The sequence below is a fragment of the Schistocerca americana genome, chromosome 1, assembly GCF_021461395.2.
Source record: "Schistocerca americana isolate TAMUIC-IGC-003095 chromosome 1, iqSchAmer2.1, whole genome shotgun sequence".
In the NCBI taxonomy this organism is placed as follows: domain Eukaryota; kingdom Metazoa; phylum Arthropoda; class Insecta; order Orthoptera; family Acrididae; genus Schistocerca; species Schistocerca americana.
The window spans coordinates 870,175,869-870,191,989 of NC_060119.1; the positions used below are offsets into that span (position 1 = coordinate 870,175,869).

The 16,121-nt window shown below is 45.5% G+C and overlaps 1 protein-coding gene across 1 annotated transcript in view; it reads right to left on the minus strand.

Moving 5' to 3' along the window:
• LOC124547093 (cytochrome P450 6k1-like) overlaps positions 1–16,121 on the minus strand; it is a 165,896-nt gene that overhangs the window by 39,538 nt on the left and 110,237 nt on the right. The window contains exons 5-6 of the mRNA XM_047125084.1: positions 13,937–14,074; positions 4,557–4,854 (exon numbers count right to left, since the gene is read on the minus strand). Coding sequence (XP_046981040.1) covers positions 4,557–4,854; positions 13,937–14,074 — 436 coding nt within the window. The remainder of the gene's footprint in view (positions 1–4,556; positions 4,855–13,936; positions 14,075–16,121) is intronic.

Consider the following 16,121-nt stretch of genomic DNA (forward strand, 5'->3'; position numbering starts at 1 on the left):
GACAGAAAATTTTGTTGGTGACTTGCTTCAACAGCTGCGTGAGGATTGACGTCTGCCCATACATGCCGATTGTGAAAATTTACAATCTGATCTCGCTGAAGCGACACCTCATCTGTGAACAGCACCGTCGCACTAAAATTAGGGCGCCTGCACACGCTGTAAAATGGTAAGGATATAGCTGCTCCTCGTTTAAACACTTGCCAGTCAGTCATGTTGTCAATATTCAGTGTCGCAGCTCCATGCCTTGTACTGACACTAGGATCGTCGTCAACTACATGAAGAATTGCAGCCTGCCGTCGGTGTCCTCGTCCTTCTAGGCCCCTTACGGTCGCGAGTATCAGGCCGAAATGCCCCATGTTCCCTAAGACGACGACTAATGGCTTCTAAAGTTTCGCTGTGCAGCACTTTCGTCCTGAAAATCTCTCCCGGTAGAAACGTTGAGCGCGAGCGCCTCGCCGTCAGACAATCCAAACACCTCTGCATTTGAGTACACTGCCACTGCACGAGCCAAGTCTGTGATTCACTCTACGCAGTAACCCGTGTGCTTGGAACTGTCGTACTGATCGCTGAAACATTTTATGTTACCTGTAAAGAAGCAATGATTTACGTCGCACGGCAACAGGGACGTACAAAACAAAACACTGTCGGTGCACAACGTAACCCGACGTCACCAAGAGTGCATGTTCCCCATGATTCTAACGTTCTGTTCTTGTATGTTTCCCACGATTAATGAATTGTAGAAAATGAGTTGTAACATGGAAAGAAAATGACGTAAATACGCTGCAAATAATACGTTGATTATAGTTTGATAGTTCTATTCTTACGACTGCAACTGTTTACGAAGATCTTTGTGGTGTTTCCAAAGATCTTTGTAAACAGATAACGCCGTAAGTGTAGAATTGTCAAACTACTGTCAAATCATAATTGATGTATTATTTTCAATATATTTACGTCATGTATCACCTACTCACAACATTGACGGTTATAACACAGTTCACTAACGGTGTAATATGGACGTCACATCATTCTAGACGTAATTGACAATGACAATAAATACCGAAAAAGTCTGTCGTTAATAAAGATTACTCATTGTAAGTGGATATTCTGGCGCATCTCTCTAATAATCCTGTCCTCTGCTGGCCCTAAAGAAGAAAATAACCCACTCAGCTTATTTCTATTCCGTTCCACGCTCGAATAGCACTGGGGGAGTGGGGGTGGGGAAACGAACACTTAAATCTCCCCATGGGAACTACGATTTCTCTTATTTTATTACGATGATCGTTTTTCCCTATGTAGGTGGGATTCTTCAAAATATTTTCGCATTCGTAGGAGGAATTTGCTGATTGAAATTTCGTGGAAAGATATTGGCCGCGACGAGAAACGCCTGTGCTTTAATGATTGCCACCCAAAAGCGCGTATCATATCCGTGTTACTCTCCGCCCCTTTTCTTCCTGGCGTGACATCTTTGCCGAAGCTACAGCCGTCGCACACGGGCCGTGATCCGAACGTTGATTGTGAAGTATGCCGAGTTTCTGACGTCATACCGTGGAGTAAAAAGTTGGAGAGTCTTTCCGAACGTGCAGAGCAATACCTAGCATGTCAGATATTTTGAAAGTGCGTCTGAACGTTGACCAATGACATGGCAGAACGTCACCTACGTCATATGCACGCCATCTCCTTTCAGTCTAGAGTTGTGGGCGCCACATAGGCACTCAGCTGAAGCCTTATGTATGTATGGTATTTCTGGGCACCAGCAAATTGAGAATCTCTCGAAAACCCGTCGTTAATTGTACTATTCGTTGCAATAAAATTATGAGTGTGGTGTCACCGCCAGACACCACACTTGCTAGGTGGTAATTTTAAATCGGCCGCGGTCCATTAGTACATGTCGGACCCGCGTGTCGCCACTGTGTGATCGCAGACCGAGCGCCACCACAAGGCAGGTCTCGAGATACGGAATAGCACTCGCCCCAGTTGTGCGGACGACTTTGCTAGCGACTACATGGACGAAGCATTGCTCATTAGCCAAGCCAATAGTTAGAATAGCCTTCAGCTAAGTCAATGGCTACGACCTAGCAAGGCGCCATTAGTAGCATTGCATGTATCTAAAGAGTCTCACTTGTATCGCCACAATCTCCAGATGTACCAAAAGGATGGATTAAAGTTAAGTATTCCAGAAGCTACGTACATTTCTTTATAGCATTCATTACGTATCCTGTCTCAGACCTCACGCCCATCTGCGTGAGCGTAGCGCGTGCCTTTCGGCTTCCTCTCATTGTGTCTAGGCTGTCTTGTCTAGACACAACAATGAGAAACATCATATTCGTGGTAAAAGAATTGCTGCAGCTTGAGTATTATGAGAGTATGCCATTTGAAAGCAACGGTATGTTGAGGATCCATCAAAGGCGCATTGTTTTTGGTACAGTTTGTTATAATTAAGTTTAACTTAGTAACATAGCTACGATTAAGGCTTTCAGGAGATGGTAACGTGTTTGGATTGGCAATCAAATATTTGTATTCGATTTAGCGTATGCTGGCACGGTAGCCCAGACTACATAGCCGGCACGGCAACTCAGCGTGTTCGGTCAGAAGGTTAGCTGCCCTCTGTAATAAAAAACTTAGTTAATGGATCAACGATGAAGTTGAAAAAGTGTCATGGGACGTCCGCCCCGAACAAATAGAACGAACAATAACGAACAAAATGAGATGAACAAAAAAAGTATGTTCGGTCAAAGGGTTAGCTGCTCTGTGTAATAAAAACTGAGTGCATGGGTCAACGATGAAGTTGGACAAGCTTCATGGGACGTCCGCCCCGAACAAATACAACGACCAATAACGAACAAAATGAGATTAAAAAAAAGTGTACTAAGTAGCATTGCCGATTCTTTATGGGAAGTGTGGTATGGTTTTGGTTCGAGTGACACTACATCTAATTTTTTTTGTAACGTTCTCGATTTTAATAGGTTCTGATTATTTCTTATTAGTTTAATATAAGTAGGTACTATAATATTCGCCGGCCGGAGTAGCCGAGCGGTTCTAGGCGCTACAGTCTGGAACCGCGTGACCGCTACGGACGCAGGTTCGAATACTGCCTCGGGCATGGATGTGTGTAATGTCCTTAGGTTAGTTAGGTTTAAGTAGTTCTAAGTTCTAGGGGACTGATGACCTCAGAAGTTAAGTCCCATAGTGCTCAGAGCCATTTGAACCATTTACTATAATATTCGATGTCATGTAAATATAAGTGCACTCTTTTTAAGGAGCGAGTTTGTTCCATTGGCTTAATCTATGGGACAGCTTGCACTACTTGCAGTAATATATTTTTCCTCTTTTTCTTTTAAGTTTCGTGATTCACATGTTGTAAAGATTCTGCTACTGAATAGGAATAGTGATCAAGTAAGAATGACCTTGTATTGTATTGAATTGCATGTTAACCGGGGGCCTAGAAACGACGGAGAGGCTCCGTCCCCGCCGCAGCCTCAGTGCTCCACAACCCCACAACGACTGCCGCAGTCCACTTCACCCCTCCGCCGCCCCACACCGAACCGAACACTCTTTCAGGTTATTGTGGGATTCGGCCTCCGGTGACCCCCCCCCACCCAGGGAACGTTTGACACCAGACGAGTGTAACTCCTATCTTGGCGTGGTAGAGTAATTGTGGTGTGTACGCGTACGTGGAGCAACTTGTCTGGTCAGCAATCGCCGACATAGTGTAGCTGAGGCGGAATAAGGGGAACCAGCACGCATTCGCCGAGGCAGATGGAAAACCGCCTAAAAACAGTACACAGACTGGCCGGCTGACCGGACCTCGACACAAGTCCGCCGGACGGATTCGTGCCGGGGACCAGGCGCTCCTTCCCAATCCGGAAAGCCGTGCGTTAGACCGCACGGCTAACCGGGCGGGCTAAGAATGACCTTAATGTTTTAGTGAGATGGGTGAAATAATTTTTATCTTATGTGAAGAACTATTGTAAATTTGTATCGCCGCATTTGTAATGGAATTATTATAAGCCGATGTCCTTATTGACTGGACAGGGTACTTTCCTTTTACCTTAAAACATGTCCAGTTCAAAAAAAAAATGTTCAAATGTGTGTGAAGTCTTATGAGACTTAACTGCTAAGGTCATCAGTCCCTAAGTTTACACACTACTGAACCTAAATCATCCTAAGGACAAACACACACACCCTTGCCCGAAGGAGGACTCGGACCTCCGGCAGGACCAGCCGCACATGTCCACTTCTCATTTATGTTTACTACAGACAGAACAACATGACAAGCGTGTGGACAATGGAGGAAATGTGCGTTTTAATATACCTAACGTAGGAAATTTATGCGCGCCTATTTCGTAAACAGTGAGATTTAAGAACTAGAAACATCCGACAATTGCTGCTGGAGCGCGTTGCGATGGCGTATACCCAACCTGGAGCACACGTTACGTATGCACAAGTCGCACCGTTTCTGAGCGTGCACCACCACGTTGAAGTCGGCAGGCCCAACGTTGACGTTCGCAAACAAGGTCCGAGCGCCGACGGCTTAAGACGGTGCGTTCGGTACGTACCGAACTTCCTCCTGAGGACGTCTTCGTCCGCGTCGCTGACAGGCAGCGCCAGTGCAGCGTCGCCGTCGTCCGGGCCGTCGGCGGCGTCGTCGGCGTCGCGCTGTATGGAGCCCTGGTTCTTGAGCTGGATCAGGTGGTCGATGAGGTCGTTGCGCAGCGGCGCGCCCGCGGCCGTGCCCTTCTCGCGGGCCGTCAGCGTCTCCCAGAAGACGCGCCGCAGGAACTCGTTGGTCTCCTTCTGCAGGTACACGCAGCGCAGCAGGCGGGACAGGTACGGCGTGAAGAAGAACACCAGCACCTGCCGAGCACAACTCTGTCACTGCTGGCCGACAACACCTTATTTCATTTTAAAAATTTCAGCATTTTCATTTCAAAAAGCAGTGACAGGATCTCTAACAGAAGATTTGCAGCGGAAATAAAATTATTTGGGCGCCAACAAACGCCTCGTAGGAAGTCCACGCCTTCCCACATAAAGCCAAAAGTCATGGGATAACGATATGCACATAAACAGATGGCGATAGTATCGCGAACACAAGGTATAAAAGGGCAGTGCATTGGCGGAGCTGTCATTCGTTCTCCTGTGATTCATGTGAAAAGGTGCCCGACGTCATTATGGCCACACGACGGTAAGTAAAAGACTTTGAGCGCGGGATGGTAGTTGGAGCTAGACGCATGGGACGTTCTATTTCGGAAATCGTTACGAAGTTCAATATTCCGAGATCCACAGCGTCAAGAGTGTGCCGAAAATACAGAATATCTAGCGTTACCTCTCACGACGGACAACGCAGTGGCAGATAGCCTTCACTAAACGACCGAGAGCAGCAGCGTTTGCTTACAGTTGTCAGTACTAACAGACAAGCAACACTGTGTGAAATAACCGCAGAAATCAATGTGGAACGTACGACGAGCGTATCCATTACGACAGTGCGGCGAAATTTGGTGTTAATGGGCTACACCATCAGATGACCGACGCGAATGCCTTTGCTCACAGCACGACATTGCCTGCAGGGCCTCTCCTGGACTCGTGACCGCGTAAAAATGCTACACTGACCGTGCAAAGTAAAATAAAATTACTTTTCTAGTCTGAGACATTTCCAACCTGAGACACAAAATTAAGGCTCCACTGCACGATAACCTGACCAAACGGCCTCTATCTGCTGGACTGCTTGAGTATGAGCAAAGTCGGGTAAATGTATGAAATAAACAATAAAATAATCCTTTACATGTTCATAGTTGGCCAAATCGAAGAAACAATGTGTTAAAGAGGCAACAAGAAATTTACAAGTGCGTGGAGAAAGTTACACAAGGCATGAGAAAAATAAGGATTATGTTCTAAGGGCACTTAATAAGTCCTAATACTTAACCGGAGCAAATTTTTAATATGATTTATCTAAGATCTAGAACAAAGAAGTAGGTCTGAAAAACGAAAATAAACAAAATATGGGACCAAATAAAAGAAGAGCAGTCAGCTCCAGGAATATCCAGAAAGAATAGCACGAAAATGAACTGATCAGAGGAAAAGACAAAGGTTACGAGGCAACAAATAGTCAAAGAAGTCCTGACATAAGGTTACTTTATGTAACACCAATCTAACCCAAAACTTCTAGGCGCTCAGTCCGGAACCGCACGACTGCTACGGTCGCAGGTTCGAATCCTGCCTCGGGCATGGATGTGTCTGATTTCCTTAGGTTAGTTAGGTTTAAGTTGTTCTAAGTTCTAGGGGACTGATGACGACAGATGTTAAGTCCCATAGTGCTCAGAGCCATTTGAACCATTTTAACCCAAAACGGGCAAAAATTATGTTTCCGTAAGACCTTGGTTTCAAATCATTAGTTAATATCGGGCAATGGCGTACATGAGGTCCATGACTTATACCATTTCAGTGTTCGGCTGGAATTATTTGAGTAAAAACCTTTTCAGCGTGATTGTATCAGGAAGCAGTCCTGTACCGTACGTATTAGAGGCTGTACACATTTTTGCGACGGTGCTCGACCCAAAAGAAGGCGTTTAGAATGCTGGTGGGGTAAGAATGCTTTTCTCGGGTCAACAAAGGGAGTTTCTGATTACCAAATCGCTACGCAGTGTGTCATATAGCCAGGGGTGTGTCAGTGTTGATGGTGATCCACATGTCAGGTGGATGGCAAGCTTGGCAGTTTCCACGGTGGAGATCGTGAGGAGCAGAGTATATGTGGGCACTAGCTTTCGACTCCTCGATTCTTCTCTCATAATAAAAACAAAGGAAGGGTGGTACGGCATTGTTGGAGACACCAAAGGGGTACAGCCGCGTAATGGGGGAGGACTTTTCTCCAGCGCACCCTGGCCCTATCTACATCAGTAATCAATAAACCGCAAACTAAATTATGGTGAATCGCATAGAGTACTTCTGGCACCACTGTCTGTATCTCCTGGCTCCTCTCCCCCCCCCCCCCCCCCTCCCTACCATACTTTCCCTGTTCTGTTCTTGAATGGCGCTTGGAAAGTATGTCGTAAACCTCTGTGTTAGCTCTAATTTCTCGGATTTTCTCGTTGTGGTCATTTCGCGAGACATATGTGGGAGGAAGTAATATGTTTTCCGAATATTTCCGGAATGTATTTTAAAAGAATTTCAATAGCAAGTGTCTCCATAATGAATAAGCCTCTTGTAGCGTCTGCCGATTAAGTTTTTTAAGCGTCTCTGTAACGCTCTCGCGCCGATTTAACATCCTGCTCTTCGTTAGATCTTGTCTATCTCTTCTATTAATCAAACATGTTAAGGGTCCCAGAGAGATAAGTAATACTCAAGAGTCCGTTAAACTTTTGTAAGCCAGTTCTTTCATGGATGAATTACAATTCCTTTTCTTCCTACGAATGTCAGCCAGGCATCTGCTTTTCCTACTTTTTGTTTTATGTGATCTTTCCAGTTTAGGTTGCTCCGGATGGTTAGTCCTAGATATTTCACAAAAGTTGCTGTTTCAAATGATTCGTCAGTGCAGTTCTACAGATGGATTTCTTTATCTATTTGTGCGTAATATGTGAAATTTATTTACGTTCTGGGTCAACTACCAGTCATCTGTCCTCTGTACCTCTACATCTACATGATTACTCTGCAATTCACAATTAAGTGCCTGACAGAGGGTTCACCGTACCACTTTCAATCTACTTCTCTCCGTTCCACTCTCGAACAGCGTGCTGTGCGCGCTCTGATTTCTCTTATTTGATTATGATGATCATTCCTCCCTATATAGTTTCAGACTCTGAAGAGAAAGTTGGTAACTGAAATTTCAGGACAAGATCCCGCCGCAACGAAAAACGCCTTTGTTTTAATGATTGCAACTTACGTACCATGTCCGTGGCGCTCTCTTCCGTATTTCGCGATAGTACAAAACGAGTTGCTCTTCTTTGAACTTTTTCTATGACTTCTGTCGATCCTATCTGATCCGCATCCAACATCGCACAGTAGCACTCCAAAGGACGTACAAGCGTAGTGTAGACAGTTTCTTTAGCAAACCTGTTGCATTTTCTCAGTGATGTGCCAATAAATCGTAGTCTTTGGTTTTCTTTGCCCACAACATCATCTATGTTGTTATTCGTTATTACGATTTCCAAGTTTCAGTTGATTTTACAACCTTTAGATTTGTGTGATTTATCGTGTAACCGAAATTTACCGGATTCCTTTTGGTAATCATGTGAATGACTTCACACTTTTCATCATTTACAGTCAATTTCCCGTTTTCGCACCATACAGATATCTTGTCTAAATCTTTCTGCAATTTGTTTTGATCATCTGATGAATTTATAAGACTTTAAATGACATAATCGTCTGCAAACAATCTAAGAGTCCTACTCAGATTGTCTCCTAAATCGTTTATGAAGATCATGAACAGCACAGGGCCTACAACACTTACTTGAGGAACGCCAGATATTACTTCTTCTTTAATCGATGACTTTCGTCAGTTACTATGAACTGTGACCCTTGTCGCAGGAAATCACGTACCCGGTCCCACAGCTGAGACGATAGTCCATAAGTGCGCAATTTAATTAGAAGTCGCTTGTGAGGTACGGTGTCAAAAACCTTCTGTAAATCTAAAAATATGGAATCGGTTTGACATCGCCAGTCAATAGCACTCACTACTTTGTGACAATAAAGAGCTATTTGTGTTTCAGAAGGTCAATATTTCCTGAATGCATGTCAGCTGTTTGTCAACGAATTGTTTTCCTCGAGGTAACTCATAATGAACGAACGCGGTATATGTTCTAAACTCTTACTGCAAATCGACGTTAGTGACATGGGTCTGTAAATTAGCGGACTACTCCTATTTTCTTTCTTGGGTATCGATGTGACTTCCATCTTTCTACTCTAAGTTAGTCATGTGGGCAGTTGTTTTTGGTTCGAATTCTGGAATATTTACTAAGTCTTCTTTGGTAAAGGAATTTCGGAGAACCGTATATGGTAACTCTGCGTTAGTGGCACTGTCATCACCAACATCACTATTATTATAGCGCAGTGAGTGCATTGACTGTATTGCCGCTGGGGGAATTTAGAAACGGCTAGAATCTCTTTAGATTTTCTGCCAGATTTCGAGACAGAGGTTCTCTGTGGAAACCGCAAATCGCTACAGTCCTCTGCTGTCGCTAACTTCTTATAGAAAACCGCATCATCTGCAAATTCCCACATCGAACTTCCACCGTTATCCACTAGGTCAGTTACATGCATTGTAATCAGTAACCATCGTATCACACTTTCTTGGGGTACTTCTGAAATAACTTTATATTCAGATGGTTCAAATGGCTCTGAGCACTATGGGACTTAACATCTGAGGTCATCAGTCCCCTAGACTTAGAACTACTTAAACCTAGCTAACCTAAGGACATCACTCACATCCATGCCCGAGGCAGGATTCGAACCTGCGACCGTAGCAGCAGCGCGGTTCCGGACTGAAGCGCCTAGAACCGCTCGGCCACAGCGGCCATCTTACACCTAAATGTTCATTAAAATGTGTGTGAAATCTTATGGGACTTAACTGCTAAGGTCATCAGTCCCTAAGCTTACACACTACTTAACCTAAATTATCCTAAGGACAAACACAGACACCCATGCCGAGGGAGGACTCGAGCCTCCGCCGGGACCAGCCGCACAGTCCATGACTGCAGCGCCGAGACCGCTCGGCTAATCCCGCGCGGCTATTGTTTTTGAAACTAGGGTTGGGCATTTGTGTCTTTTTAACAGAATATACAAGACAGCGAGCTATGAAGCCTTGCATTTAGTAAATAAAAGGTCAGATACCCTCAGATTTCAGGTAATCACAAAATTTCCGCTGTAAATTCCGGATGTATATGCTACATACATAATTCCATAAAATCCTGAACATGGTAAAAAGACGCACAACGAAGAATTATCCGAAAGGTACGGAAACCTGTAGATGCGATGTACATGTACAGACAAAGAAATGATTATAATGTCAGAAAAATTGGATGACTTATCCAAGATAAAGAGCTTCACAAATTGAGCAACTGAAGCGCTTCCAGACACGTCTTCGACCTGGAATCTCATTGACTGGAGTAAAATCATCTGCGGTGATGAGCCCCGTTTCGAACTGAGCCCCGATCACCAGCGAAGACATGTCTCCAGGCGGCTTGGACAGCCGTGGGATAGCAACCTGACGTCGCCCGCCGTAAGGGTGATGGTCTGGGGAGCCACTTCTTTTCATATCAGGTCTCTTTTGGTTGTCATCCGCTGAACGCTTACAGCACAGTGGTAGGCCGACGATAATGTACACCCCATACTGTTGCCCTTCATGGCATGGGCTTACATTTCAGCAACGCCCTCCCTCCCCCCTCCCCCCACACCCACCCCACACCCCTCACACGTGACTAGAGCTTCTCTGCTTGTCTTCGTGCTTGCCAAATCCTAGCTTGGCCAACGAGGTCGTCGGATCTCTTCCCCGTTGAGAACGTTTGGAGCATTATGCGCAGGGCCCTCCAACCATCTCGAGATTTTGACGATCTGAAGCACCAACTGGACAGAATTTGGCACGATATCCCTCGGGAGAACATCCAACAACTCTATAAATCAATGCCAATCCGAATAGGTGCTTCCATAAGACCCAGAAGTTGACAAAAACGTTATTGTCTTGCTCAATGTGGAAGCTCTACCTCTTGAATAAATCATCGAATTTTTCTGAAATTGTAATCATATGTTTGTCTGTACATGTACATCACATCTATCGATTTTCGTCCCAGTCGGTTAATTCTTTCGTGGTGCGTCCTTTTTTTGTCTTAGATTGTAGATGACATCGTTGGACATGTAAGGATCTACTTCTAAATCTACATGGATACTCTGCAAATCACACTTAAGTACCTTGCAGAACGAGGATACCCATAGGGTACCATGATGCGTGGGGAAGGGCGATTTCTTGCTGGAACACTTCCGAAGATGAGTAAGTTTCCTGGAAATTTACAACGCAGTCTGTGTAACTTGGGGGATAACTGGAGGAGATTCGAAATCGTAGGAGAGGGCATGCCACCGCGTGACCGCAAATGATCTGGGAATGTGCAGCCTGTAATATCTTCATATTTACAGTTACCATGCGTGTCCAGTCGAAATGTGAGCGCGTTTTTGTTACTGAACAATGCTCGACCCGGAAACGCAAGTGCTCATGCCAGTCGTTTTTGGGGTGTTACTGGGATGCGACAGAAAGAATGCAGAGAGAAAATAATTTGTATTGCAACGTCAGAGGATGCTACACTTATTAATGACACGTCATTTCTCTGGATAGGATAGAGAGCGACCCGAGACTCACACTTGCTTGAGATCGGAAGCCAGTTGTATTCCAGACTCTTCCTATCACTCGTACGTCCAATATCCACAATGCTTCCATTGTTACAGCCGTAATGACCCAAACGTCGGTCAGTTCACCGAATGAGCAGCCTGTCATCCTGACGTGTCTTGTCTCAAACTGTCTGTTGGTAAGGTAGCTGTAAAATCTGCCTCCGGACAACTGCACTACTACGAAATGACTCTCCGTCACTCATTTTGGAGTGTACACCGAAGATATTGAAACGTCTCTGTGAAGTCGTTTCATAAGACGCTTGTCGAATTCGGTACAACTTATTCACTTTACTACCTGGTCTTAGCTCAATTCATGAGCTCTTCCAAAAAGACTGAGCACTCAGGGGTTTCGGTTTTGTTTTGTGGGAAACGCTGAGTTGGTCACCGTCTGCTGGGAGCAGACGATGTTGCTTCTCGTTCGAAAGAGAGCACAGGATGACCAACTTAGTTTCCAATACCTGAACATAGAGGTTTACCCATCTTAGTCGAAGGCAGTTTTTGTGTGTGAGGTTGGTGACGGAGGGCTACCCCTCTAGTAGCTTCCGCTGCACGGGGAGCTAGGTAATCTCGAAAGGGAAAGCGGCACTCTTCGATGAACGCTTGGTGAGTACGGGTCGTAGCTCTTAAGGGGGGATTCAGGTGACAGGAAGCAGGTTGAGTTACGACTTCGTTATGTTTAATTGTTGAAATACTTAAGAACTTCAGCTTAACTGAAGCGTGTGAAGCGAGTTATTTTTCCGAATGTGCCATATTATATTGCTTTAAATAGGCGATTTTTGGGTGTTTAAGTTAAGGTGTGGAAGTTACTTTGTTCATTTTGAACAACGATGAAGTAGAATTTCAAACGGTAAATATGATTAGGAAAAGCTGGTCAGGATCACTTCAACCGTACGTGAGTGTAATACTGTGTCGAAGCGAGTATGATTTTTAATTATTTTTAATCTTATATTTGCGGAAGTTGCTTTTGTCTTTGTGTGTCGATTTTGTGCCACGTGTTTGGTAATCAGTGACCCTTCTGGTCCACCACAGCACCGCAATAGGCTTTATTTTAATAGTTTGCTTGTTTAATGAGCTATAGTTTCTGCAAGAATATCTGTTCTTTCGTGCGCTTTCTACAAAGTGGCACAACAATTTGATTCGGAATGCACCACGTGCTCTAGTTCAGCCGTTTGCAAGCAGTAGACGCATTTATTATGTTGAATAATTAATTATCTCACAACCTCGTGCATTGGTTAAACCCCTGTCCAGAACATTGCGTGCGTAGAATCGTAATGCGAATCTCACTGAGATATTTTTATGGTATGAATGCAAAGGAGATGATAGTATCATTGTCCCCCACCCCCGTTTTCTGTGTTTCTTCTTGCTGTAGGTAATTGTGCTCTGTTACATTCACACGTAATTCTTACTTAAATATTTCTAGCCAGGCACCAGTTATGTGTAGTTAGGATGTGCAACCAAATACTTAGATACAATAAATAATCTACGTGAAAGATAAATTCTATGGTGTCGATCTTACCCACTTACTCCGATTTCCAATCCTGAATTAATCAAGTTGCTTCATGCACGACATGGAGTGCTATTTATCTGGCTACTTAAAGAAATTTGCATACTTGTAATTAAATTATTAAAGTAATTAAACTAATAATTTTCCAGCTCCGTTTTTTTCTAAATGATTAGGAAGGGCTTTGGCTGGTGGCGACCCTGAATTTCTGAATTTTTATCATTATTTGTGTGAGAGAAACAGCTAGAAATGCGAGATAACGTATATGGCTCGATGAGAAACGTCGTAAAGATAGTAATACGTTACAATATTTTAACACAAACAATCATCACCTAACTCTTTCAATGCCTTTTTAATGTTCTCTATTTGACAGGGTCTGCAAGTTTATAAAGACGACGTCCGACCACAGGATACAGAGCTGCAAGGTGAAGTCTTCCGTGTAGAACGGAGACCAACTTGTTTGCTGCCTGACAACCAGGCGTATAGCTAATCAAACGCTTCTGACAGCTCATGGCTAGGCAGTTGTCATGGAGGTGTCATGTTGCAGTGAAGTAACTGACTAGCAGCGAACACTCTCTCATCTGAAGACATCACGTTTACTTGATTTTGTTCTTGCTTTTCTTTGTGCAGTTTGCACTGGGAAACGTTTTTCCAAGCGGAACGGGCGATAAGAGAAGAGTATTGAAGTCTTCATTCATTGCACTCCAGCAACAGCTGAATAATAGCACATAAAGTTAATTATGTCCTCTGAAGTGAATGAAAGGATCGGTGAGAATGAAATAATGAAAGCTCAGTGACATAAACTATTGATTTCAGTGCAAACTATTCATAAATGCTGAGACTGCAATTCTATCAACCTATAGTGACAAATGAAAATTTGTACCAGTGCGGAACCCAACCAATGATTTGCCCATCCCGATAAGCGCAAAATACGGGTTTAGAGTCCCGGCCTAGCGCAAGTTTTCAATAATCACTACAGGTTAAAAAAACAGAAATTAATTTCAGTTGGAAATCTGTTGTAACTTAAAAAAGAAAACGAAATACAGAGAAAAAAAAGCCTTCGAGACATACCTCGAGCGACCTGTGAATGCCGTATTCGAAGGTCTTCTTGCCGAGCTCGCGGAACTCTGCGTCCGGGTTGCCCACCGAGTTGCTGGAGATGCCGAAAGCGCAGCTGTTGATCACGTCCGTAGTGCAGCGGGCTGTCACCTGAGACGATGTTAAGTGCCACACTCAAACAGCACACTTTTAACACAATTTTTTGTCTTAAGTGTCACAGTGAAATGCATTTGTGAATGAGCCAGTGTTACATGGAAAGTAAAGTCATAAATAGCTAAAATAATTATGAATCATTACATTCAGCATGCCAACAGGCTTGTCGTAGTGGTAACACCGGTCCCTGTCAGATCACCGTAGTTAAGCGCTTCGTATTTGGCTAGCGCTTGGATGGGTGACAGTTTGGGCCTGCCGAGCACTGTTGGCAAGTGGGGTGCACCTGTAACGCCGGAAATGCATATCCTCCTATTTCCATCCATTGTACTATAATTTATTTCCTTATTTTGTTACCTGAAGATATGACATTTCTGTGTCTTTATATATTGTAATTGTGTTACTATATATACACTCCTGGAAATTGAAATAAGAACACCGTGAATTCATTGTCCCAGGAAGGGGAAACTTTATTGACACATTCCTGGGGTCAGATACATCACATGATCACACTGACAGAACCACAGGCACATAGACACAGGCAACAGAGCATGCACAATGTCGGCACTAGTACAGTGTATATCCACCTTTCGCAGCAATGCAGGCTGCTATTCTCCCGTGGAGACGATCGTAGAGATGCTGGATGTAGTCCTGTGGAACGGCTTGCCATGCCATTTCCACCTGGCGCCTCAGTTGGACCAGCGTTCGTGCTGGATGTGCAGACCGCGTGAGACGACGCTTCATCCAGTCCCAAACATGCTCAATGGGGGACAGATCCGGAGACCTTGCTGGCCAGGGTAGTTGACTTACACCTTCTAGAGCACGTTGGGTGGCACGGGATACATGCGGACGTGCATTGTCCTGTTGGAACAGCAAGTTCCCTTGCCGGTCTAGGAATGGTAGAACGATGGGTTCGATGACGGTTTGGATGTACCGTGCACTGTTCAGTGTCCCCTCGACGATCACCAGTGGTGTACGGCCAGTGTAGGAGATCGCTCCCCACACCATGATGCCGGGTGTTGGCCCTGTGTGCCTCGGTCGTATGCAGTCCTGATTGTGGCGCTCACCTGCACGGCGCCAAACACGCATACGACCATCATTGGCACCAAGGCAGAAGCGACTCTCATCGCTGAAGACGACACGTCTCCATTCGTCCCTCCAGTCACACTTGTCGCGACACCACTGGAGGCGGGCTGCACGATGTTGGGGCGTGAGCGGAAGACGGCGTAACGGTGTGCGGGACCGTAGCCCAGCTTCATGGAGACGGTTGCGAATGGTCCTCGCCGATACCCCAGGAGCAACAGTGTCCCTAATTTGCTGGGAAGTGGCGGTGCGGTCCCCTACGGCACTGCGTAGGATCCTACGGTCTTGGCGTGCATCCGTGCGTCGCTGCGGTCCGGTCCCTGGTCGACGGGCATATATACACTCCTGGAAATGGAAAAAAGAACACATTGACACCGGTGTGTCAGACCCACCATACTTGCTCCGGACACTGCGAGAGGGCTGTACAAGCAATGATCACACGCACGGCACAGCGGACACACCAGGAACCGCGGTGTTGGCCGTCGAATGGCGCTAGCTGCGCAGCATTTGTGCACCGCCGCCGTCAGTGTCAGCCAGTTTGCCGTGGCATATGGAGCTCCATCGCAGTCTTTAACACTGGTAGCATGCCGCGACAGCGTGGACGTGAACCGTATGTGCAGTTGACGGACTTTGAGCGAGGGCGTATAGTGGGCATGCGGGAGGCCGGGTGGACGTACCGCCGAATTGCTCAACACGTGAGGCGTGAGGTCTCCACAGTACATCGATGTTGTCGCCAGTGGTCGGCGGAAGGTGCACGTGCCCGTCGACCTGGGACCGGACCGCAGCGACGCACGGCTGCACGCCAAGACCGTAGGATCCTACGCAGTGCCGTAGGGGACCGCACCGCCACTTCCCAGCAAATTAGGGACACTGTTGCTCCTGGGGTATCGGCGAGGACCATTCGCAACCGTCTCCATGAAGCTGGGCTACGGTACCGCACACCGTTAGGCCGGCTTCCACTCAC